General features: G+C 40.6%; 1 protein-coding gene across 1 annotated transcript; it reads left to right on the forward strand.

Annotated features, from left to right (window-relative positions):
• Positions 1-7,690: 7,690 nt before the first annotated feature.
• Positions 7,691-15,763, forward strand: LOC116387302 (CMP-N-acetylneuraminate-beta-galactosamide-alpha-2,3-sialyltransferase 1-like). The gene is made up of 7 exons (XM_031854260.1): positions 7,691-7,947; positions 11,196-11,464; positions 13,450-13,646; positions 13,740-13,919; positions 14,677-14,701; positions 14,802-14,921; positions 15,079-15,763. The coding sequence occupies exons 2-7, from the start codon at positions 11,234-11,236 to the stop codon at positions 15,244-15,246; spliced, it is 921 nt and encodes a 306-aa protein (XP_031710120.1). The 5' UTR covers positions 7,691-7,947; positions 11,196-11,233; the 3' UTR covers positions 15,247-15,763.
• The last annotated feature ends 11,591 nt before the right edge of the window (positions 15,764-27,354 follow it).

Raw genomic sequence — 27,354 nt, forward strand, 5'->3', positions numbered from 1 at the left:
TGGGCTCTGTTCTAAATGCATCCCATAGATCAGGTAGAGAGAGCTACAGCCAGAACTAATTGAGCGAGGCTGGTTCTCCTGCAGGACTTGGGCAATTCCCCCTCCGTGACTGATGGATGTGTCTCAGAGGACGAGCAGGGCCCCTCTGCTACTATCACACATCCTAATAATATCTCTTTGATCACACTCTCAACCTGATGAAAAATTCCAACATATATTAATATATATATAAAATAAAGAGGTGCAGTTCTGCTGAGGGGCAAAGCAAACAGTACGGTGCTAATATAATCATTTCACTGAAGAAATGTTCAAATCTCTTCCTTGTGTGCCTGATGTGAATGTTTATCTGCTGAGACAGCAAGCAGGCCTTGATAACAAAAAATATGACAGTTCTGCAGTTTCATCCACTGACTAAAAGTTAATGAACTCAGCTACAATTACAAATATGTCTTCACGAGTGCCCAAAGATGCCTGATTCATATATACTGTACCTGCTTGGACACAATACTCGATATGAGCACTATCTGGACAAACTGTAAAAAGAGAAAACCAATTTAGACAAGTTGAAGCTGCTAAACTTAAGTCTGTAGTATAAATATGTCAATTATACAACAAGTCTAAGAGTCTACAGCCATGCTAAGAGGTCCAAGAGGCTGTCTGCACGGCTAAATATCAGCATGGCAAGACTCTACTGTGATGAGCTGGTCATATTTAGCATGGTCATTTCTTATTTTAGCGTGATAGCAACGAAATACAAAGTACAACTGAGACCGAGGGGAAAGTCATTAGCTTTACAGGTACGTATTGTAATATGTTTGCATTTCATGTTAACCCGCTAAATAAATGTTGACGTATTTCAGATGGACCAAAGTGGACAGAACAGAAGGAAACCTCCGGTTCTCAAAAGTGAAGCCGACGCGGAAGTGTAAAATTGCACTCTTTTAAATCCTCCTCTGGTTGCTACAAGAATTTAGATTGTGTAGAAGTCCATGAGAAAATGACCCTACTTCTCTCTTGATTTATTACCTCAGTAAACATTGTCAACATGAGTTTGTGGTCTCAATCGCTACTTTCAAGTCTTCTTCAAGCAGCATGTTTTTCATTTAGTAAGATATGTTCCCATTTAGAGTAAAATAGACCATAAAGCAGGAAATTAGTGAATAAAGCTCTCCTGCATGTCATTCTTTTTAAATACATGTGAAAAAAATGAATGAAAAATAAGGTTATTACGGAAGCGAATAGACAAATGATTTCTTTGTTTTTTCCCCTTTCCCAAACCCTGGGCAGACATTTTTCCCTTTCCTCTCATAATTGCATCCAGGCGGTTTGTACGGAAGAGGCACTCTGAGCCTCTCAAGATCTTTAACTGACTCTCACCCCTCACAACCGACGCATTGGCCGCAAGCACATTGATACCCCGCCACATGGATAATTGCAATCAGATGCAAAGGAAGGGCAAGATGATCAGACTGATCAGCTTAACTGTATTCCAAATAAATCTTTTTTTTTTCTTTAAAAATTGAGACTCTGCATTGTGCCTGCATGCAAACTACACACCCGTGGCCAAAAGCTTTGAGAATGACACAAGTATTGGTTTTCATAAAGTTTGCTGCTTCAGTGTTTTTAGATCTTTTTGTCCGATGTTATGGTATACTGAAATATAATTACAAGCATTTCATAAGTGTCAAAGGCTTTTATTGACAATTACATTAAGTTTATGCAAAGAGTCAATATTTGCAGCGTTGATGAGAAGTTGCTCTCGGAGGATGTTTTGGTACCTTTCTTTATTCATGGCTGTGTTCTTAGGCAACATTGTGAGTGAGCTCACTCCCCTGGCTGAGAAGCAACCCCGCACATGAATGCTCTCAGGATGCTTTACTGATGGCATGACAGGACTGATGGTAGCGCTCACCTTTTCTTCTCCGGACAAGCTTTTTTCCGGATGCCCCAAACAATCAGAAAGGGGGATTCATCAGAGAAAATGACTTTTGTCACAATTAGGCTTTGCCTTCTGTGTGTGTGTCGTTGTGTAGCTCCACACCCTCAGTCACTCCCTCAGCATCAGCATAACTCCCTTTACCTGTTGAAGCCACTTTATAAACCCCTGCCTCTCAGTCACTCTCTGCCAGATCATTGCCATTTCTACCCGCCCGTTTGGCTCGTCCAGTTCCCGGTTTTCCAGTCTTCCTGCCCTGCCTCGTCCTGCGGGTTTCCCCCCTCATTTCTTGTCTTGTGCTCGGACTCCCTGTTGTGTTCTGGTAACAATTCCTAGATTGTTCTCTACTCATTAAAACCTGTTTCTCACTACCTTTGGTCCTGCATTTGAGTCCACCACCACACCCCGTGACAACTGTGCCTGTCCCTGTACTTTTTGCAGAATATCAGTCGGTCCCTGATGTTTTTCCTGGAGAGAAGTGGCTTCTTTGCTGCCCTTCTTGACACCAGGCCATCCTCCAAAAGTCTTCGCCTCCCTGTGCGTGCAGATCCACTCACACCTGCCTGCTGCCATTCCTGAGCAAGCTCTGCACTGGTGGATCCTCTCTCCTTGAAGTTCCTGACGATCCGATAAATGGTTGACTTAGGTGCAATCTTACTAGCAATTCATCTGTTCACTCTTCATAACATTCTGGAGTATATGCAAATTGCCATCATAAAAACTGAGGCAGCAGACTTTGTGAAAATTTATATTTGTGTCATTCTCAAAACTTTAGGCCCAGGGTGTAGAGTTAGTTGTGCAATTAGGCTCAGTCACTCTACAAGCACAGCAACTTCTCAGCACCGGGCGTATCCCTCATCCCTATGTAGCCCTGCTCATACCCAACACACCCAATCCTCCTCCCGCTTTGGCTGTTTTGTTTGCAATGTTTACTTGGAAAGCCTCTATACTGCTGTAATGTTCTGTGGATGACAGCACTTTTGTGAAAGGATCTAGCCTGATTGTTGGCTTTTTAGAAATTAAAGGCAACAGATATGCTCATATTCAGGTTCCTACTTTTACTTTTTGGGTTTCTTCTATTTATTTAGCTCTTTATTTTTCTCATACTCCGTCTGAGTATACCTGGATTCGCCCTTTGACCGAAACGCTCTGATGTAACGTGTTTCACTTGAAAGCGTTGCTCGGCAACAGCTTGGGTCCATGTTTACTTCCTGTCATCATGTGTTTTACATACACTGCATGTCGTGGAAATACAGAGAAAAAACAACAACTTGGAAAGTGCGAAAGAGGAAAAGGTGGCATCGTGCTGCTCTTGGCTGATTCAAATAGTCCTTTGTCATTTTGCACAGCCATAGAGAAGTCCTCACATAACACGTCACAGTTCACAGATATTTGAAGCTCCTTTTTGAACAACTCTGGTCGCAGGCGTGCTTGCAGGTGTTATGTGAGCTGGGCAAGTAGCTTTCAGAAACGCTCCCCAGCCAAGATGACTTTTGAGACTTTGGCGGCCGGATGGAATAGACACTCTCTGCTCCTTTGATTGGTCACTTTCAACAGCAACAGTCTCTTGTGATACACACTTTAGCTGTGTGTGGCACTCTTGTACTTTTCTGTGTTAGGATGCAGAGTGAGGTCGCTCTCCCCTCACCTCCAAGGCCTCTAGACAGCATGAAGTACAAAAGGCTTTCGTCGAGTCACCGTTGACGGCTTTACCCATGTCTGTTTTGCTGCTGTAGCTCCACAATCTTTTCTTTTTTGCACCGAACCGATCGAACACCAGACTCTATACCGTGTCAGGAGCATTACGCATTACGCTATACTCAACTGATCTCACCCGTGACATGATCGGCACGTGATCTGTTACTGCTGTTGTATCAGATCTAGGATCTGTAAGAGTCCAGTGCTGATCAGCGTAGAGTTGCAGTCAATATGGGACAAGGAGGTCCCATATAAGACAAACTACAGGACTTCCTAGCTGCCCGCATTCTTTTAATTCAAACTAAACCTTATGCACATGGCCTCAGATTTTTTTGGACATGTATAGGCACAGAAGGGCCTCTGCTTTTCGGACATCATTGATAATGCAGTTTAGATGTATGGGAACATTATTTTGAAGGAGACGACGGCTCAATCCCAAAGGGCCTTAAACCCTGAACCCTCAGGGACTTTACTGAATTCCCCTGGTATATGCAAGAGTTTGAGAGGCTGCAAGGGCTTGAAATTGTATAAATATAAATTGGAAAGCACTATGTGGCGCCATATCATGTTATCACGGTGATGCCAAAACATGTTATGTACAACTGTGGGGTTTTGTTTTTTGTTTTTTACTGCCTGATTTGAACATCTTCCAGGCTCTTGACTTTGGAGACGAGAGGTAAATGTCAATTAAAATCAATTTTAAGTCGTTTTTGTCAAAACAGCTTCAATAGGCAAAATGTTATGAATAATACAGCCTATGCTTGCAATCCCCTGCTTTCATGTGCTTTTTATTTCCCCATCTTTAATCCTTTATAATGTTGCTGTGTAAATATTTTATGCCAGGATGACTACCCGTGCGCCGTCCCCTTTGTGTATGTTTTTGTTTGAAACGCCTCTTGGCTTCCCCTGGCAACCCCGTGTTTAATGTCACAAAGCGATGGCTTATGGGTAATTCCCTGCAGAAATACAGACTTCCAAAACGTTTGCATTAAGGGCTCAAAATGTTTGCGAGAGAGCCCTCAAACACTTGATCTGACTATAGAAAAGCGATCCATGACCGTGACCTGCACCCATCATGTCAGTGAGTCTCAGTTTGAAATTGTCCTGAGGAGGAATTTCCTCTCCACCTTTCAACATGCTGCGACACACCCGGGACACAGAGGCAGAGCAGTTGACAGCGATCAATCATTCATGTGATAAAAGAGGAGCGCTCCGCACCAGTGAGCGAGAGCAAACCGTGCTGGCGAACAGGTGGGGAAAGAGGGCTGCTATATGCAGGGGAGATAATGAGGTAATGGGGATCAGGTGTGCTTGGATAACACACTGGGGAACACACTGAGGGCAACAATAGGGCAGAAGGGGAACAGCAGGTATCTGAAATGACTGACAATGGCTATTGTGCCAATTTACTTTAGGTTAAAACAAAGCATTCTACAATGATGACAGGCTCTGTCACCTCCTGGAAGGAATTCAGCACCAGAGTTTGTCACTCTCTGGCTCAATGGCCCAATCCCAATCTCCACCCTTACGACCTCACGGACTTTGAGGCGCGCTCCCGCGAAGTCTATGAGGGTTTAGGGTTGTCCCACTGTCAAATCATCGAGTGTTTGAGGCTCTCTGGCAGACAGTTTGAGCCCTTTATGAACCCTTTCCCTAAGTCAGCATAGGATGCTGACTTTGCCTAAGGGAATTACCCACAAATCATTGCAATGTGACGTTAAACACGGGGTAACCAGTGGACGCATGGAGCAGTATAAAAAAGGTAAACAAAGGGGACGGCTCACGTGTGTTCAGCCTGGAGTATTACATTTACACAGAAACAAGATGGAACAAAAAATAAACATGAAATCAGAGGATATTTATTCATCAAATATTTGATTTTGTCATTGAATCTGTTTTGACAAAAAAACAGTAAATAGATTATATAAAATGACCTCATCTTGTGTGGAAAGAGCCTGGAAGATGTTCATATCAGGGAGTACAAAGTATAAAATAAATACCCACAATTATACATCACATTCTTTGTCTGTTTTCATGGTAATGTGATATATTGCAGCAAAGTGCCGTCCCATTCGTATTTACACCATTTCAAGCGCTCACAGTCTCTCACACTCTCTCACTTGCCAGGTGACGTCAGTAAGTCCCTGAGGGTTCAGGGTTTGAGGCTTTAGGGGGGACATTGGGATTGGGCCCTCAAGGTCTTATGGTTCATTCAGTTCTTTGGGTCAGCATAGAGTAACCACTGTAAGGCTCCCAGCTCTGGCTTCTTTGACTTCACCAGAGTAGATTCAGCATGTCGGGAAGTAAACCACAAAGAAGAGCTCATCGTAGATGTTTAAAATAAACTCAATACATAATTTCATCTCCTGCCTCTTCCAATACAATCATTCTTCAAATGACTGATGAATCAAGCTGACACTTATATGAAATACTGTCACAAAAATATCAACCATAAGGGAAAAATGCACGCGTCTATAGTGTACATAAAGCCTATAGGCTACCTCCACCACCAAAGGTCAATAGGGGGATATAGGCTGATTAAACAACACATGTATTATTTATTTTATTGTGACATATTGATACAACAATAATGCATATATTCACTGCAGCACTACATTAAATGAACAAGAAAATGATTAGATTGAAATGAACACGTTGCCTTTTACATGACTTCTGTTGCAGACGTGTGATTGAAACATAGAGGTGTTGTTTGTGCGAGTGCTTTGGCGCAACTCTTGAATGGACGCTTTTATGTCTGTGAGCCACCAGATGTCCCTGTTCCTGCTGAGAATGAAGCCCTGAAGCTTTAAATCATTTTCAGCACAAATAGAAAGAAAGCCTCAAAGATGCATACGGTTTCATCCGCTCATCATTAAATGGAGGAAATGTACTGGGTCGGGCTCCCAAAGTGCAGATTTGTGCAAAAAAAACTCAAAACGTTGGGGAAAAAATAGTCAATATACTGAAAAACAACAGCTGTGCAATTACTTCCATGTGAATCTGCTTCTCTGTAACCCAAATGAGACTTGACTCCTCCACCCTTGAGGCTCACCCATTAGGCTAATTGATCACATTCTCTCATCACCAGACGCTATAACTATTCCTCAAATAAACAAATATTATACAAATAAAGTGTATATTTTTTAAGACATCTTTCCTAATATATGTTTTTTATTCACGTGACCATTACCTCATCTGAATGCGCCCTGGTTACGATGGTATTTAAGTATTTAAATAATTTGTGAGTACTGTGTTATACCGACCGTGGCGCATGAGGTAGAGTGTCGTCCACGGTTCGATCCTTGGCTGCCACGTGCCCCACCGGGCGCTACTCCCTGGATAGGGATGGGTTAAATGCAGAGAATACATTTCCCCACGGCGGGACTAATAAGGGATTTACTTATTTATTATTACATCATAATAATAACAAATTAAATATATCTAATATGGATAAATACCAAAGTGATATTTATTGGTAACATTGAAGTCATCATCCTTGTGATTCTGTCACGTGGTCTGTCTCAGCTGAGCTCCCTATCTCCAGATGTTATATTTTTGTGGATAAACTAAATGATTGAATGCTATTTTCTTTTGGTTGAATAACTTCTACTTGTTAAATAAAATTAATTAAACATGTAAACCCCAACATTATTTCGAAAAAGTCGAGAAAACGTCAGTGCGCTCATGAGACGCTCATGTTTTGGGCAGGACAGTGACGTAATATCCTCATATCTGAGGATCCCAGGACCTTTTATAGCCTGTGCTATCCTCACAGAGCGCATTTTCTTTATTAAGGCCAGAAGTTTCGTATTGAGTGTGAGACTCAGTGAATGTTGGAGCTGTGCCTCTGCTGCTTCTCGTCCAATCAACAGCGCCGTCTGGGGGGCGAGGATGCGAGTAAAGTTGCTGCCTGTAAATCCCTCCCATGTCTCTCTGACACTCTTCTTTTTTTGGGGGTTAGATTACTATTTGTTTAAAACGAGTTGGACTGCAGCGAGTCACACAGACGACACGTTAGCTTTCCATAACAATGAGCTGTGTGTGTCAGATTTCAATACGGGCTGCTTAAAGCCTCAGACCAATATGTTGAAAGTGAGGTTTCGGTCACTGCTGTTGGACTACGATGGTTAAAGGGCAGCTGTTGTTCCAGTTTACTTTTAGCCACATAACTGGATAACTATTTAACTTGTGTTTCTTTAGTAGCCTACACGGTGGAGTTATTAATATAGGGATTTTATTTTCCCTTTTTTATCGTCTCTGTCAAATTATCACGTTCTAGAGCGGGGGACGATAAGGAGGACCTGGAGCTGCTGGTATATGCATTTTGAATCTTCTCACTCATATTATTGTCAAAAATCTACTTCCCTTTTATACTCATTTATATTGATATGATCTTTTTTTTAAATGTTTTTTTGCGAATGTTTTTTAATGCGAAAAGGCTCTCAGAAATTCTTCGTGCTTTCAAATATACATTCTCTTGAAGAATGACGATTCATTACATCAAATATAGGTCAACATACATGTGCGCATGGTTTACTCCTCCCTTGTGTCTCTAACCTCTTTTTATGTGCAGGTGGGACAATGGTTAATTGTAACGACTTTATAAATCCCTGGACTTTAATAGCTCACTTACTCATGTTCAAAACCTTTTGCACGTCCTAAAATATTTCGCAAATATGTATCATAGGTGTTGAGAGTAAAGTCGTAATATTTCAAGAATAAATCGATCTGCCCAAATAACAAAACTGACACAATAGCCTAACAGAAACCCCTTCTGATGGGACACTCGCACAAATGTTTAATTCACCTCTCAAACCCTACATTGTTTGACTGTATGTATGATTTCATCGTATATTTTACTGTGAGTCATTTGCAGTTAACGCGACTGGAGACGCCGCGGTGCGCCACACGCATCATTTCTTTTCTCCAGTCACCTCACGGATAACTCTCTTACTGATGCTGCCAGTTTCAAGCGGTTTCACGTCATTCAGATGGAGAGAGTTGGTGCGCTTTTTACGAAATAATTACCGACGTCCGTGATCGCGGTGACCTCACAACTGGCTTCCGCCATGATGATCTAGAAGCGCATTCCTCCCCACCAGTCTACAAGCTGTTCTGCTGCTCTGCTCCTCTCTGTGTGTTTGGTCACTGCGAAGATCGTGCGGCAGAGTTTGCTCAAATATTGGTAGAGACGCCAAACCTTCTATCGGAGAACTTTGTCTTGGAGTCTGACTTTGTTCTCAGTATAATTGGAGTAGAAGCGGATTCATTATCTGATGTAGGACAAAACTAAAACATTAATACAAGTTTTTATTTGATAAATACTCAATAATGCATATGGTGAGATTTCTTTTGTAATGATTGGCAGCTGAGTTTATATAAATGGAGTTTAGGGATTGAGCTCTCCACACCCAAACTGCCTTATTTGCTTTTGATGATTATATGTTTAAACACCAATGCGTCAGTTTATGAGTTTCCTTCATGTATGAAGTGGTGAAAAAGACATTCAGATCATTTATTTAACTAAAATGATCAACACCAGAAACTGAAAATACTCCACTTCGAGTAAAAGTCCTGCATTTATAATATAAGAACAACAGTTGAGCTCATATATGGAAGGTATTGTGCACTTTATGAAAGAAGCAAGACAGTTTCACCAGTGTTAGTGCATATGATGAGGTTTATTTTCAGATGTGGAGGCATTTCTGATTGGACCTCTGAAGACGGAGAGGGGTCATTGACTTCGAGCAATGTTGAGTTCCAGTTTCTGGCGACTGTGACGAGGATAAGCTGATGTTATAATGTTATAATTCATATTCATGTTGAGAGAGAGAGGGGGAACGCACACCAGTGTTGGAGAGGTGCTGACCACGGTGAAGTTACAAATGTAAAGGAAAAAATAGTCGCACACTCGTAGACACGATGCAAAATATATATTTAATAATTGACCAACGTTTCGACATGACCGTCTTCTTCAGGGTAAAGAGGGACACAAACAGCTCCACGTAGGGATAGGACACAGGTGTGTTCAAGGAGGGGCGTGTCAACAATCAAACACATTGTGAGAGAAGCATATAACTGCTGCACACTTCAGCTATTTAAAAAAATCACTTACAAGAAATGGTTAGATCAAGAAACACATGGTTGTACGTGGATCAAGGAAATCTATCAAAAACCGACAAGTTAAGAGTAAACTGCAGCTTACAACGACACAGAACATAAGGAGAGATATCTACATATACATTTCAGGAAAAACCAGAATACCTCAGGCTCCAAGTAGGTTCCTTACCTTAGGTTCCTTTTAGAAAGAGCAAATATGTAGAAAAAGTTAAGGACCCAGATGGAGGGAAGACGCCTATCAATGTACTTTTAGACATGAACTCTATGCAAGGTTAGATAACAGGCAGGTAACTGACATGGCACGGGCATGTACAATGTCCTTTGTGTCCGGTGTGTGTACACGTGCATACAATTGTCTTATGTGCAAATCTGCACTTGCGCTTTCTGGTTAAAAGTAGTGACTGTCAAATAGTCAATGACTGAAACAGTCAATATAATATGTTGTCGAGAAAATATATTTTTATGTTCATTTCTTTTTTGTAAACATTCCATACACAAAATATCACACACATATTCACAATATTTATGTTTCAAGTTCATTTGAATCCCATTGTACAATCACAGGGACATAAAATAATATATTGAAAAACAAAAACACCAGCACATCAAATTCTTCCACACATGCAGTGTTGTTGTGTGAATGTTCAATCCACAGAAATCCCGGAAAAACACACTTTTTTTTAACCCCACAATATTTAATTTTCTATTATTTCAATCATTTACATATTATTAAAGGTCAAATTCAAAATGCCTCCACATCTGAAAATAATCTTTATGGTCTGAAGATGCACTGGTAGAAATGTTATGCTTCTTTCACAAAATGCAGAATTTTTAAAAAGTTTGTTTATCCGCTGCACTATTATCAGCAAAAGGTACTTAAAGTTTAAAAAGTAAAAGTACCCATAATGCTGCCATTTTGTTGTTTTACTAATATATATTGGATTAATGTGTTATTATTACTGATGCATTCATGTTTGATTTGCAATTTACTTTTGTAGTTGGTCGAAGCGAGGCTGATTTGAACTGTCTATTTGTTTTACATTGTTTTCTTTCACCAAGAGCATCAAACAGAGGATTGTCTGCTTCATGCTTCATATACAGTAGATGAGCTTGTCACCGCTTTGACAGACGTAACGTTAGAGCAAGGCGACACAAAGCGTACGGTAGTAAGAGCTCCCAGCAGCAACACTCAGGGTCTGCCCGACCGATCTTCAGACTAGACAAAAACAGGGAAAATAAGCTTCTTCTCAATTTACTACAGCCGAACGCTCAGAAAAAGTTGCTGGAGTAGAAAGTACAATATTTCCTGTTAAAGTGAAGTAGAAGTATAAAGTAGCATAATATGGAAGCACTAAGTATCACAAATTGATTAATCCTACTTAGTTACATTCCACCACTGACTACTTTCTCTTGTGTATTTCACCACATGCCTTGTCTACAGATTGGAGCAGCTTTCCCATTCAGCGTCACACATCCAAGATGAAGTTAAAAGGGAGCGTTCTCATTTTCCTGCTGGGTGTGATGGGCATCGGACTGTTTTGGAGAGCAGACATCTCACCATACTTCACACTTCTGGCTAAAAGGCCCTGTGTTTGTGACCGATGTTTATCTGAAGGTGATTCGTTGTTTGATCAGCGTTTCAGCAAATTTGATGAACCATTTTTGTCAGTAAACTACAATCTCTCAGAGGACAATTTCAACTGGTGGAAGGTAAGTTGTGACCTTGCAAAATAACAGTCTCAATCTGCAGTTCAAATCAGGATCAGAAAGTGAAATACAATCACTTTCAACAGTCGCCATCACTGTATTAGCTAAACTTCAGTTCTCAGTCTGGTCTTAGTTCGACCACTTCTCTCAATGTGAGCAGTAGAAAGATGTCTGACTCGTATCCATACGCCGACTTCTTTATCCAGTGGTAAACTATGTTACAGACTATCAACAGGACTCTTCCTGGGTTCCCCTCATCAGAGTCAAATCCCTTGTTTACATGTAATTAAATCAAATAAATGAATCATATTTTGATTCCGATCAATCCTCCAGCAGATTCCACTGAGCAATTACAATACTCATTGTCGTGTTACCTTTTAATAAAACAATTGTTTTCTAGGTTACACATTCTGGACATGTGCAGTGAGCAATTTTATAATATCCAATTAACTATCAACCAGTAAGATCTTTAACAGCTGTGTCTGCAACAACCAAAACTGTATCGGCCCTTTTCACAGCAGTCATTTTGACATGGCGTAGCACAATAAACACAGGGTTTTTTTGACCAAATTATTATTCTATTTAGTATGTCACGGCCATTCCACGAGGTGGTCCAGGGCCCCAGCCACCAATGAGCTATAAAAGCTCAAAAACATACAGCGATGTATGAAGGCCAGAACTAGGCGACTCACACCAAAACAATCTAGATTGATAGACAGCACTACAGGTAAGAGGAAAAATATGTATTTCAGATGTTGGGGTGTACTGTCCCTTTTTAAATAACTACAACTTATTAATACAAAAGTAAGGTTTGGGGATGCACACACCTGTGTTGTACTTTATAGTCCCTACTGGCTTAGTAGTAGCGATTGAGGAGTCAGCAGGCAGCCTTGTGGAGCTCCAGTACCACTGACCACCGTTTCAGACAGCACACTGCCCAGTCAGACAAACTGTGGTCTGCCTGTCAGGTAGTCAGTGATCCATGAGACGGTGGACATGTCTACCCCCACCACCCTTCACCTGCGGTGGCCAAGACCAGCCTCTCCAGCACCTTCATGACATGAGTAGTCGTGGAGGCCAGATGAAGTCGTCTTCTTAGGAACAGAAACCAGGCAAGACGTCTTCCACAGCACCGGGACTTCTTGCTGCAGGCTCAGGTTGAAGAGGTGTTGCAGGACATCAGACAGCGGGATGGCGCAGGTCTTCAAGACCCTGGGGCTGGAGCCTTGCCCTGGTGGAGTCTCTCTAGCTGTCTACTAACCTGGCCAATGGGGGGTGTCAGTGGTGGAAGAGCCCTTTGATGTGGAGGGCTCTGTGCCCATGCAGCTCACCAGAGGGGACAGGGGGGGATGATTTATACGTTATAAAAGTAATGAATTAGAAAAAACAACATTCATCTCTGTCAAGTTATTTTACCAAAACATGTGCAGTTTCCCTACTTGAGAAGCATCGATCAGTCTACCCGAAGGATTTTACTCAACAACTTTTCCTTTTCCTCCTTTTTATTTTGAGGTTCAGCATATTAGTTCATTCAGTCACTAAGCCATTTAAGCCTTTGAAGCCATTTGAATCTTTTTAGGTGAAAAACTGGCTGCCTCTCAGGACTTGTAGACTCATCAGTCCTGCAGAGTCTTATCGCGGATCTCGATACCATGCGATCTCTGTCAGTGCGGTGTTCGTCAGATTACGGACCTTGTTTACTGCGACACTGTGTCACTGCATGTCTAGTGTTCCAGGCAGAGTGGTTCCGCCCTGTCTCTTTTCAGAATAGTCAGATTGTGTATATTGATTATTTTACGAATTGCTTTACTTATTATTTTATTTACAATTATCTTTAAATCTTTTTAAGTCGTTTATATTGCTTCTGTTTACATACAAGAAAAATGCTGTTTGACTTGACAATCATTATGGTGACTGCGACTGACAATTTGTTTATTTGGTACAATTCATGCGGTCTAACTGTAAGTAATGTTTGGTGTTCCTGACAGGACATACAAGGTCGAGGGCAAATCTTGAGTGTATACAGAGAAAAAGTGGAAAGGCTTTTTCAGTTGGTCCCAGCCAGTGCTCATGTTGAAGCATCCAGCCCTGACCGCTGCAGGACTTGTGCTGTGGTGGGGAATTCTGGTAATTTGATGAAATCACACTACGGACCTCTAATAGATTTCCAGGACTTTGTCATAAGGTAAAAGAGTCTAGACAAACATTAACGTCAAAATTCACACCTTAATTTTCCTGACAACTACAGTGACATATGAAATATATTTGTACTATTTAGAATTAACAGAGGTCGTACCAAAGGCTATGAAGCAGATGTTGGGAACAGAACAACTCATCGTGTCATGTATCCAGAGAGTGCTGTGGATATAGATAACACCACTATTCCTGTGCTGTTTCCATTTAAGTTAACGGATTTTGACTGGTTTATGAAGGCCCTCAGCACAGGACCTTCTGGAAGGTGAGTCATGTTTTTCATTTCAGTTCAAGTCGAGTTGCTACGGTCGGTCCTCTGAAGCTGGCGTTCAATCCTGGTGAAGTCACCCATCGGTAGGGAGTGAGGTGGAAGGAACGCAGGGTGAAATTTAAACAAAGCACTAGAACAACTATACTGTTCTTAAACTAGTTAACCCTCTCGTTGGGCTGTATCCTATTACGTTGTTAGGTTGCAGAGCAGGACTGTGCTGGCAAAGGTAATACTAGTCAATCAAGTTTGATCGTTCCTATTCTGATCCGAGGTAAATTGAGTAATATCAGTCTGGAGCTGCTGTGGAGGCTTTGCATAGGATTTGGACTTCCTCTCTAAATGAGGACACCAACTACAAACATGGCAGCAGAATCATTTCAATGAATGCTACTACCCTAGCATATCCCTCTGCATTCCCACCACCACATTTGTGGTAATAAGTGTGAAATTCTACTTCAGCAGAGTATTCTCCCTGAAGGGCTGTACTTACAGGATTAAAGGCACCACAAGTGTCTGTGACAACTGACCGTCAGTTGCTAAAACAACTTGCGCCTCTTAACATTCATGCAAGAAAATTCTTGCAGCATCATTTCCATAAAATTCAAACACTGACCAGTGGTGGTGTTTCCTTCATGCAAGGCAAACAAGCAGTTTCATTGCATGAATGCCTGGTATATCATTTTACTGACAAAAAAAGTAATCATTTGATGTTGAGTTTAACATTTCATGCTTTATTTCAACATGTGCCAAGGAAATCTAAGTTCAACAAGGATTTGGTGAGTATTATTTTTGAATGTATTCATCAATAAACTTTATTGGCTCCAAAGGTAATGGGTCATATAATATATTTAAATACTAAGTCTGATTTCATAACAGGTGATGCTCCTTAACCCAGCGTTCATGAGGTACGTTCATGTCATGTGGCTGCAAAAGAAGGGCCATTATCCATCCACTGGCTTCATGACTGTGGTTCTTGCCCTGCATCTTTGTGACGAGGTAGGTTTATTTTTTAATTGAGTGAATGTCGTGACACACTGATGATTGACAAGTTGATGCTCATAACGGTGAAGAAAAAAGCATGTAATCTTGTGTCATTTAGCAACGCTTTTACCACATTATCTGCTCCTAAAATTGCTTGCCTTTGTTTGTCCAGGTCCATGTGTTTGGTTTTGGAGCAGACAGTGATGGAAACTGGAGTCATTACTGGGAACAACTCAGGGACAAAAAGTTAAAAACTGGAGGACATCCTGGAGGTGAAGAGTATAAAATGATCGTGGAGCTATCGAAGCATCAAATACTCACGTTTTACACGGGCTGGTGATCTTTCTCTCAGCATTTAACGTATTCAAGCCTTGATAGTGAATCACTTAGAAAGCAAAACAAGACTAAGAAGCCTTCAAGAAACATCTCTTTTCAGACTAACTCCCCTGCTGCACACGTTAAAGATTAAAAATGTGAGTGATAAATCATCCATGATCTAATGGAGAGGGAACTAACACTACATGTATAGTTACTGATCCTTTCACATCTTTTCACTGTGTTATAATGTTTTAACGAAAAATGGTCTTTGGAAGGTTTTTCGAAGTAAAAATACATGAAGCTAGTTTTTCCAAGGTTTAAACAAACAATTATCTTTGTGTTTTTACATGAAATATCAAGGTTTAATTCACGAGATGTCAATTTTGAAGTAGTGATGATCGCTTGCCTGTGTTACTGATATAGCCACCCGTAGAAGTGTCTTCATGATTGTGACAAAAATATTCTAACAACTGAAGTAAACTAAAACACGTTGGGGTAATGGTGAAGTATACTTTATTAAATGTATTTAACTGATGTAATAACTGACATTTGTGTCTTTTCTTTGTTTGTGTACTTTACTGTATTCTACTTGTAATGTGTTACTAAATACATTTTACCGTTAAAGGGACAGTTCACCCCAAAATCAAAAATACACGTAAAACTGTGTTTCATGGCAGATAGTTGTTTGGGAAGGACATGTTAAAGAATGTATTTTTTCTTTGTATGATTTGTTTATTTGAGAAATATTTGAATGAGAGAATATGATAGATTGGCGTGATGGAAGGGGCCTCAGATTTTAAAAGAGCCTCAGTCTCATTCAAGCAGAGAAAACGTTACATTATGTGAGTAAAGAATCTACTTCAGGTTAATCATTCTAAACGCATCAGCTGTGTTTTAAATGACTATTTTTTCTCCTACCTGTCCAGATATCCAATTGATTTAGAGAAATCCAGCTACTTTCCCACTGAAACAGGCTGGTGATCAAAGAAGACTGTGCCATTGAAAATCATGTGTGATACCAACTGATAAGGAGGAAGAACCGTTAGGGTGGTGGGTCTTTAGCATCTGCAACAAGACAGTGTGAAGGGTCCACAACAGAGTTTGACATTAAAAGCATGTACATAATATATGTGTAATGGTTAACCTAAAAGCACGACACAGATATACAAGCACAGTTCGATTTAATTAATAGATAGGCAGGCACGGTCAGAACAGGCAGATATGGAATAGTAACAAGGGTAATGCTGGAGATCTTGGCAGTGACACACAAGACAATCTGGAAGCTATCAAGTGCAAGTGAACGGGCCTAAATAGTGAGGGACTAATGAGGGAATGGGCTGCAGGTGAGATGGGCGTGGAAGACCAGGTGAGGGGAATGAGGGATGACATGGTGAGAGGACCTGAAATGACAGGAGAGTTAGAAAAACAGGCAGACAGGATGAAAACAATCTAAGATGAAGTGGAATTTGTGTACGTAATTAGTTGGTTTTGTATAGAAGGCCTATTTTTCCCAGCCGTAACAACATGTGGTTGATATTGTTTTCCCCAAGTGAGTCTGTGTGTGTCATCAGATGGTTTCTATCTTCAAATACTTTTTTTATTTTTAATAATGATTTATACAAATTAAAAAAATGATTTAAAAATAGGATCAGTGTGGCATACTAAAATAATGTTGATCCAACACTGAAAACCAAGTTATTTAAATTCAAAGTGTAATTCCTTCAACATCAATTCAGCTTCAAGCAGTGTGGATTTAGCAAAGTTGGGGCATTAAGCATTGTCGTTGTGGAGGTCAGCACAGTTGGCATTCAGCTGTAGGTGTGGGGATGACTCGTGAGGATAGTGCTAGGTGAGTTGTTTGACAGATGGTGCTTGTTGAGCAACCGCATTGTTCTTTAAATGTAGTTGCGATCAGGAGGTGACAACAAAATACTTCAGGGGGAGAGCTGCTTGCCAAAACCAGGAAGGTTCTAAAGGAGATAAAATACATTATGAACAAACAAAAGACAATGAATTGAAAAACCATAGTGATCATAACGACAGATGTCTGGCTTGACTAAGTAGATTATTCAGTCTTTTACAGCCACTTGCTAGAGGCATGCCTCTCGTGATGGCTTGTCGCTCCACCACTTTAGTCCAGAGTGAAGTATCTCAACAACTATTGAAAGGCTTTCCATACAGTTTTGTACAGACAGCCATGATTCTGAAGAATGATTCCCACTGACTTTGTTGATCTCCTCACTCGTCAGTCGTCAGTGTACAGTACAGCATGTATAAAAATGCCAGCGCTCGAGTTAAAATGAAACAGTATGAATTGCTTGAAATTTACGGTGGAATTTCAATGGTATCTTACAGTATTTCATAATAACTGTAACATACAGTTAAATGTCCGTCCCTCGCATTTGTCCCTCGTTATTTGTGCTTGTTTTATCACACTTCCTTTTTTAATCAGAGTGGTGGATGTTTGTGGCAATTTATCATGTTGTACTTTTTAGATGTAACTTGTATCGCTTAACTTTGAACATTGTGTGCATGCAGACATTGAAAAGCAAAACTCGCCATCAAACCAATGTATCTTATGTCTGTGTTATGCATCCTATGTCTGTAATATGCTGTAACCGCAACCTGATGGTTCTGGGAGCTCACAAACTAGCTCTAAGTTGTTCAGTCTGCACCAGGTCCCATGGTCAATCTCCCACCTGTAGGCAGATTCATCTGTAGGCATGGGGTCTGGACTGTCCCATTGTCTTTCAACGCAACAGTAAAACTCGTTCAGCTCGTTTGTCTGGCGGTCTATCATGGAGTTGCGGGCTTGCAGTTTGTTATCTGAGATCACTCCACACAGAAGGCAAGGCAAGTTTATTTGTATAGCACATTTAAACTAATTCAAAGTGCAGAAGCAGAATAACTTGCTGAGTGACCCCCCCAGTGTTGCAGTTTCTTAGAGTACTGCTGTTTAGCATCTCTCACAGCCTTGCTAAACCTGTAAATTGACCCTTCAAACATGTCCTCGGCCCACTCCTACATGCCTGTTCCTTTTGTAACCTTAGCTGTCTGAGCTTAGCTGTGAAGCAGGGTTTGTCATTGTTAAAACTCACCCTGGTCACAGCCACTGTGTACTCGTCCAAACAATTGGGAAAGCAATGTATTATGATATAACCATCATTTCTGGGGGACAGGGTTTCACTGTCATTTTTGAAGAAAATCTGTTATTGTTTTGTACTTCAAAAAAAACGTTTGTCAGAAATTGCAGTTTGAAGGACGCATCTTCAGTTTCTACAATAAACCAATGGAGAACTTGTTTCAGATGTTCCCACACAGTCTTAATTTGACACAATCCAGCCCTGACCGTTGCAGAACTTGTGGGGGGGGAATTCTGGTAATTTGAATTAAGGACCTTTCATAGATTTTCATGATATTGTTCTAAGGTACAGTGAATCATCAGCTCCAGTCTTCAGTGAAATGCAGTTTGAATGCTGATATTGAAAATATGGGCGAAATCCGCTTACACCAGAGGTTTTTTTTTATGTAGATGTACAAAAGTTATATTCTCTGCACATTTAGAATCAACCGTGGCCGCACCAAAGGCTATGAAAAAGGTGTTCTGACAGTTTGAGTGTGTGACTTTGTCATGATTTATTTCATTTCGGATGTGTCTTAATTTTTCAAAAGTGTGCTGAACATCGGCTGAACTTGGCTGAGAGCGGTAGGTTTTATGTCACTCCTGAGGAGGACATACTCTACTTTGGAGGAGGAGGAGGGTGAAAGCAGGGCTCAAAAGAGACAGGTGAAACTAGTCAGGGCAGGTCAGACAACTAAAAATGGTTGTAACGCACACAAAGGCTTTAGTATTTAAAATAAATTAGAAAGAACATGGAGCAGGACTGATTGCAAGACAGTACACGTGTATTCATGTTGTATGTAAATGTATCCATTTCCCTTTGAATAACAATTTTTGTCCGAAGATGATTTTTCCTTAAAAGTGCAGTCGTACCTCATTAAAAATACTCTGGAATCTACAGAATGAACATTTAATTAGTTTCACATCAAAAGTTCTTCTCTCATGTGTGTCAGGTCAAGCAGCCACGTCGCTTGATTTTCAGTTGAATGCTGGACCATGACTGGTTTCCAGACTAGTTGTTGATGTGATGTCATCAAGTCACATCTTAAACTTAAGGTGAGAACTGAGACATTTCCCCTCTGCAGCCGATTCATTTGAAAACAGTGAAGGTTAAACATTCAAGTAAAACATTTTTTTTCTCCCCGGAGGAATTCAGGATTACAAGTGGATCCCTTTGCAGTTTAAGTAAATGGGGACGATATTGTTGATTGTCAGTCTTCAACCAGACTTTTAGTTTGACATGTTACACGTATTCGTATTGAACCGTCCGGTACGAGGCTCACGGTTCGGTACGCATTACGAACTGAACAATACATTGCATTTGGAAAATGCAGAATCATTCGATTGTGGGAAATATAATACGCTCAACAAGGCAAACCAACCAACGTAACAGGCAACGTGCTGTCTGACACTCCCACCAAATGAATCCATCATTGTTCAAAGTAAAAAAAGAACACTTTATGATGGCATTTCTGCTGTATTGAACCATGGCACCACTGTATCGTATCGAACCGTACCGAGAATTTTGTGACCCGTTACACCCCTAGTGACTGGTTGTTGTGAGTTTGTTCTTGTCATTGTGTTAATTACATTGACTTTGACTATATGCATTGCCCGTTAATGACGAAGCATTGCGTCATGCTGGCGTCATAATGAGGTTATTAAGAGGGGGCTCAACTGTAGTAGGACAGCTTTGAAGGCCCAGGTATAAAACACACAGCCTGCCACTGTGTTACACGTTTGGCACGCTGGGGGGGAAGTTTCAGTTGGTTGCAATCTGCAACCTCACCGTCAAATCCACCGCCACCCCCAATCACCTACGCACACACACCCGCACACACTTACATTTATTTCATACACACGGTTTGTTAAGCACGGCCTCCATTACGTGTCGCATTCACCCTTTAAATAATCACGGCCACGCCTCTACTTTTTCTAATCACACACGCACACACATTCCTCATTAAAACTAATAAGTATATACTTGCTAGTAACCAAACCCACTCATCCAGTATTTTTGTAATTTGACACAGGACCAATGACGATGTGTATGGCTGCCAGTGTTTGTTTTGTATCCAAGGAACAATGAGGAGATGGGGGACTTAACCTTGGCGATGACATCACCCTGTGTAGTTTTTAGTGTTGTAACATGTCACTCTCTTCCACGAGGAGTCTGTGTCCCGTTTGCTGTGTTTCAGGATGTTGATATGCAGCAGACGAGCCACACCTGATCCTGGCGTGGTAACTGACATAAAGACTCCTCTTCTTTGACTGAAACGGCTGCTTATTTGTTTGTTTAGTTTTTGTATTTCTGAAATGAACGTGTATTTATTACTTTTACTCTTGTCTTGTCTCCCTTTATGTTGCAGCCTTTGAGCCGGGTTGTAACATATGGGGGGCTTGTCGGGGATGGCAGTGAGTTGAATGAAGTGCTGCTGATCAAATAGAAGCACAAGTCTGACATCTAGTGGTGAGTCTATAGTATGTGCTGCACTTAGACTGTATGTTGAAAATCAAATCTCAAGCTTGTTAATGTCAGTTATGTTAACTTAATGATGCAGAAAGTGAATAAATAATTCATATTATATAAGAAAATACATATGTAAACATTTACAAGCAAAAAAGGTGTCTGTGTGTGTATATATATATACATATATATATATATATATACACAGACACCTTTTTTGCTTGTAAATGTAAATAAATCATACTTTTACCATTTCAAAGCCATCTGATGCTTTATCATAACACCGTGAGGTTTTTCAAAATTTTTAGCGAAACATTTTACGAATCAATTGAGATTTTAAATTGATATGTTCAGTTTTATTAATTTCAACATACTTACATTCGTGCAAACCATGAAATGTTAAATTTGCTTTTACAAAATCTGTTAAAGCTGTACACAACATAAATACATTACATATTAAGTCACTGAACAATCTCATTCATGAGTAAGATACTGAAGCTTACAAGCCTTTGTCTTCTTTGTCGCAGCAGCATGTGTGATGCCACAAATGATGGTAAAAATAAACTCACTAACCTACCTACTCCTGCTGATAAATGGATGAATCCAGAAATGAGACTGTTGGGCCCTAGCCGGGCCTCTATTTTTAGAACTGTGTTTAAGAGGTCAATTTGAAAGCTGGAACAGGAAGTCTGATGGAGATGAACTGCAGCTCATTCAACTATGTATGATCTCTTATCTTTTACCCCTATGCTGCTCTCTACTTGTAGTGGTAACCGGCACCATTATTAAGATATTAAACTGTGTTTCCATATCTTCCACACATCTTATTTTAGGTGACTTTATGTCCAACCACTTGTATTACATTGAAAGAACAAACACCATAACATCCCATCCTTAAGCTGGCTTGCACAGTTTTCATGTCAACAGCATCACACCCTGTCAAGCAGCAAGGAAACAAGATGATGACTACACATTTACATTCATTTGTTCATTATTATTAAGCTATTCATTAGGGCTGCAACTAATGATTATTATTAATTACATTACTAAAGTCAATGAATCGTTTAGCATATGAAATGTCAACCTAAAACAAGTTCTCAAAGCCCAATGATGACGTCTCAAAACCCATAAGGTTTCAATTTAAAAAAATAACAATAAGTGAGAGGTCGTGACGAACGAAAGATTCGTAATGTTACTAAAACGCGCATAAATTTTAGTTGTTTATTGACTTAACCGTTGATGTATGACCTTGATGTGGAGGCCCTTTGCTCAGCTCGCTTTGTGTCCGTGTCACTTCCAGCCAGTTCAAGTAAACAACCTTCTCTCAGCCTCTGCTGCAACTGATTACAGCTGAGTGTAGGATGTTTACATGAACTGAGTCTGAACAACTGATATTGAGGATTTAGGTATAGATGTTATGGTTGAAACGCGACCTACTGGGCCTAGTTACAAACTAGTAATACAACCTTCACAGACAATTACATCTGGATTTTAAAGCAGCAGGTCTGGTAAATGGACACAGCACATTCAGCTAGCGCTTCCATTTCTGTGGCGCTGGAGGCAGTCAGCAGCAGCAAACATCGGACTGAAAGCTCTGCAGATAGACAGCTTCCAGTCGGGGATGTTTACAGCCCCAAACTACCTTCCTCAGTCAAAGACGACAATGTGCACAGCCAGAGACAAAGTCACAATGGTTACAAGTAACGGAAGATCTAGACAGCAGGGACATGAGTTAACAGTTGAGGGCCTTCCCTCATCTTTTCTAAGATATCCCTATGAGGTATGCTGAAAAAACAAACTGTGTGGGTTTCTAGCCGCAGGTGTAGCAAACAGTATGGAAAATGGCCATCTGATCCTGATGACACACTGACTGCCACTGCAGATGATGTCCGTAGTGAATCCAGACTCCAGCGTCAAAGGCATTATTGTCTTGAATTGTCCTAAAACAAATGCAGAGGAGGAGAAGTTAGCCTGACCTCATTCCCATTACACGGTGCAAGTATTAACTGGGTAAACATGCTGATGCTGAGGACGACTTTCAATGACATCGCACAAAGACATTCAACTGCAAGCTCGCTGCCAAGCATCTAAGTCTAATGATTCATGAGCAACTACCATGTGTTTCTATGAATTATGAGTCAACAAAACAAAACAGAAAAAAACAAACAAAAAAAAAAAAAAAAAAAACTTTGTTTATCTGGACTTAGTCCTCTGCTCTGCAAAGATTACCAAGCTAGCTTGCTATGACAAGAACTTGGTGCATGGGTTAACGATGGCATTTACTAACACTACGGTTAGGTAAATAGTTATTCGACAGAGTGTTTGCGGTATACCGGTAACGTCACTGTAATGTCAGTGAAGTTACACAGCTGGGAAACAAGTCACTGTTGCAAGGCCAGCTTGCTGTGTCCTATCCTGACTGACTGACTGCAACACTGGGGGAAAAAAGCTAACTTTTATATAGCAATGTAGCCTTAAGTAACACGCGCCAATTACATTAAGTTCACTTGTTTCGCTAGCGAACCGCTTAAAGTAACTTTTGTCTTTAACAGGCAGCCTGCCAAAGCAAACACTGTAATGTGGTTAGCACTAGCTCCTGTTAGCCACCTAGGCTAGGCTAGGCTAGCTCGCTCGCTCACATAGCTGTGGCTACCGTTAGCTTGTCTGTGACCCTAACCTTCTGCTGGCTGACGATTTCCTTACCGGCAGAAACGGTTACTCCAACACCACCGTTGAGGTCGACGTCCACTGCAGTGAATTAGTTTGAAGTTTGAGTTGTTTTGTTGCTGATATTCTGACGGTTCCGTGCCGCCTGTTAAGTTTCCTTCCGTTTTCATTCACTTGTCTTTATTTTGACCTTTGGTTACTCGACACCAACATTGACGTCATCGTCATGGCAACAGAGCCCCGCCCACCGAGAGCCTGGACCGTGGATGTCGGAATATAACCTTGTAACGTGGTGGACACTTGACATTCAGCCATTTTTAATACAGTTGTTTTTACAGCTGTATACAAGTTGAATGCTTAGCAGAGGGCAATTGCATCTACCACATGACATAGGGTCTGCCTCTGGTTAAAGGGAAGCAACCGGTTGACTGATAAACAGTGGTTTGTATACTGCGACCCTTCAGTCTAAATATAAGTAGAAATGCAACAATGACGACAAGTTTCAAGAACGTTTGGTATTCAAATGTCTTTTAAGTAGAAGTCAAAGTATATCAAAATATTTGCAATAATGTTTTGTTAGTTAATTTAAACTTTGCACTGCTGTTTGGTTAGTTAATTTAACTTTCACCAAGACAAGTTAAAATTAACTCACAGTTGAAGTTAACTCATATTGTTAAGTTAGGTCCTCAGCAGTTTTTTTTATTAATAAATGGAAATTAATAAATGACACTGTTGATCACCAATTACATATCTCATTTATGAATTGGAATATATAAATAAGTGCTAGTAACAGTTCTTAAATTATTGTGATTCGTTATGTGACACAGGAAACAGCTCAAGTATACTCACAGAAGGTGCACAGTGATACGTACAGTATGTTGCTGGCCTCGGCTCTGCTTTAGCTTCCACAGTCCACTGTCTGGTTCAATCGGTGCTTCAGGGAAAGGTTCAGTCCAACACAGTTATGTGCTCTGTCAATAACCAGCTGGCGATCACTAAAAATGAACATCACTGTGATGTGGCACCTGGGTGAAATTTGACAAACACCTTGTAGCTTTGAGCATTTGCCAGCTAATGTGCCCCTGCTTAGGGCTGTGTGCTTATCCACCCCTGTGTTAAATGATGACAAGTATGTTGATGTATTTAATAAGAAGTGCTCTCATTAGCCCAATACAGGTCCTCATCTTGATGCATCAGAGTGGACAGTTTGACTCTCTTCTTCTTTGCGTATTTCTTTGTAAACACACTGCGTTACTTTCACAATAGGGGCCAATATTCTGAGCTTCAGTTGTAACATCGATGGAACATGCAGGGGTTCAGTGCCTTGCTCTAGGTAGGACATATTGACAAAAGGTAGAGACTGAGGGCTAAGTAGGGGAATTCAGCCTTTTGATATTATCAGAGAAATAAGCAAACCAGCAAGCCTTTATATATGTTGCAGTTTTTGTAAACTGCTTTGTTCGGTATCCTCCACATGAGGTCAGGCTGGATCCGTCTACTCGCCATCTCCCCTTTATTCAGCCGAGCCAAGTTAACTGTGAACTTGCGATGGATTACAGGACATTTATTCACTATTTAATATATTCAGTGCACATGGATGTGTTGCGAGATAACTCCGAGTGCCCGTTTTTTTCTCTTTTCTTTTGAGTCTGAAATGTAAAGCAAGATCAACAAATGCAAATTTCAAAAATTCTCTCTGAATGTATAATAATACCAACATTCATTAGGTTTCAGAAAAGCTGTGTAGCGCTCAGCGTGCAACACTGCTGAAGATTTCTTAATAATTCATATAACATTTCTCAGTTATTTCTTATGAAAGGACCGAGCGAAGAAAATCCATCTATAACCTAACCAGGAAAATTGATTCCCTTGTCATTCTGTGTGGTCTGAAATTGCCCAGAGCTATTATAAGAGAGACTGATTTTCTCTGTGCAGTGGAGTGGAACAGTCTCTCCTTTTTATGAGATGTGAACAGATTCATAAGCAACAGCATTGTTAAAGAGGTGTGTATATATATTATATATATATATATATATATATATATATATATATATATATATATATATATATATAATGAATAAAATGACATATATTGTAACATTTAAAAAGAATGTTTGAAAATAGATTTAGGAATAAAAGATTGACTGACTTATTGAAGAGAATGTGCTTTTAGCCAAAACAAGGGGTTTAGAATACAACAGCAAAGAAATAAGCAGAACAATGCTCAGCAAAAGTATATTAATGATTATATAGAAAATGTAATTCCAACCGAAGACATTTGCTCTCTTGTATTTTGCTCGATCACAATGAAACACATTTAATTATTGTGAGAAAACCAGAACCATAGATTTCACCCAGGACCTTGATATTGTCAGAAAATATGAAATAAGTTATGTCGGGCGATTTCAGCAACACATGTTCCTTTTGTGAACAACAATAAATGCAGTAATTTCAAAGTTCCCGTGTAACGTGTATCTGGATGGTTTTACTGGGGAGGCTGAAATGACTGACTGTTTGAGTGTGTTTCACTGACAGGCTTGAACACTTGGTTGTGGTGGCGACTGCTCGCTCCCTTCAGCTCAAATTCACCATACTTCACCTCACTGCCCCATATGGATTTTTGGGGTTCTGGGTATTATTGATGTTACAATCAAACTGTGTAATATAACTGAAAGATCTAAGGTTATAGACATTGGTTTTAGAAAGTTTTGTGGTGGACAAGTTGGGAAGTTTGTTTGCTGTAGCTCAGAACACATTGCAGGTTGTGCATTCAGTGGGCATTTTCTTCTCTGTGGGCAAATCTGTCTATAGCGTAGCAAACAATATTGTGATGGGTGGGCCTTGCACATCACCGGGTGGCACTATAGGATAACTTAAATATAAGCCCTCAGTTTTCTGCTGTCAATTCATATTGTAAGTGCCATTTTGTTAGTTTTGTTTTATGCAACCTCCCACCACTTGGGGCGTAGTGCTGGTGTGAATTACGGCACAAGTTATTATAATTGGTGGGGTCATTGGATACAGGTGTTGCTGAACAGAGGGGAGCAAACAGTTTTTGATCGTACAACAGTTAATGAAGATAAAAGTTATGACCTCAGGTCGTGTCGGTGTCTCCCCTCTGTTCTCTCGGTCAGTGTGTGTGTGTGTGTGTGGCATGGGCGCGGCTTCAATCATCCGACACCTGGGCTCATCTCCACACCTGCCAACAATCAGACCATCATCACAGACATCTCAAATACCCCAGCTTCCTTCAGTCTCATCGCCAGATTGTTTCTTCAGCTCAGTGGTAGCTACAGCCTCGGCCCCTCTGAGTTTTACCTCGTCTCACCAGTTAGTTCGCTTTGTTTTCCCGATCTGCAACTAACTTGTGTTTTTCTTGTGCTCCAAGATTCCTGTGCCACGTCGCCGCCCAGCCGCCGCCACTCACACCGCCTCACCTTCCTACCTGCATGTTCCACCGGCTCCACGAACAAACTAAATAAAACCTTTTATTTCACCTACCTTGTTGTCCCGGTGTCTGCGCATGGGTCCAGAACAACTGACCGTAACAGATCCAGCAGGAAGAGTCTCACTGACCAACACCATTCAAACCCCAGACAGTGAGATCGTCAGGTATAAAGAGCCGACTCCCAACAGAAAAATGAGGCATGGAGATAAATTCAAGCAGACGAAGATCAATCTAAAGTTGGAAATATCCATTTTTGGTGGACTTCTCAATTGACAACTTTTTTTTTTAAACCTGGTTTATTTTAAATTGTTTTTTTCTTAATGACTTTTTGAAAACAAGAAAGCTTCTGCAAGGACCAAACCTTACAAGCTCTTTATTAGGAGTTTTGTCACGGTTCAGGCAGGAACCTGTAGCAATCATGGCTGAT

This window comes from Anarrhichthys ocellatus, unplaced genomic scaffold (assembly GCF_004355925.1).
Source record: "Anarrhichthys ocellatus isolate YVR2014 unplaced genomic scaffold, GSC_Weel_1.0 scaffold14, whole genome shotgun sequence".
NCBI lineage: Eukaryota > Metazoa > Chordata > Actinopteri > Perciformes > Anarhichadidae > Anarrhichthys > Anarrhichthys ocellatus.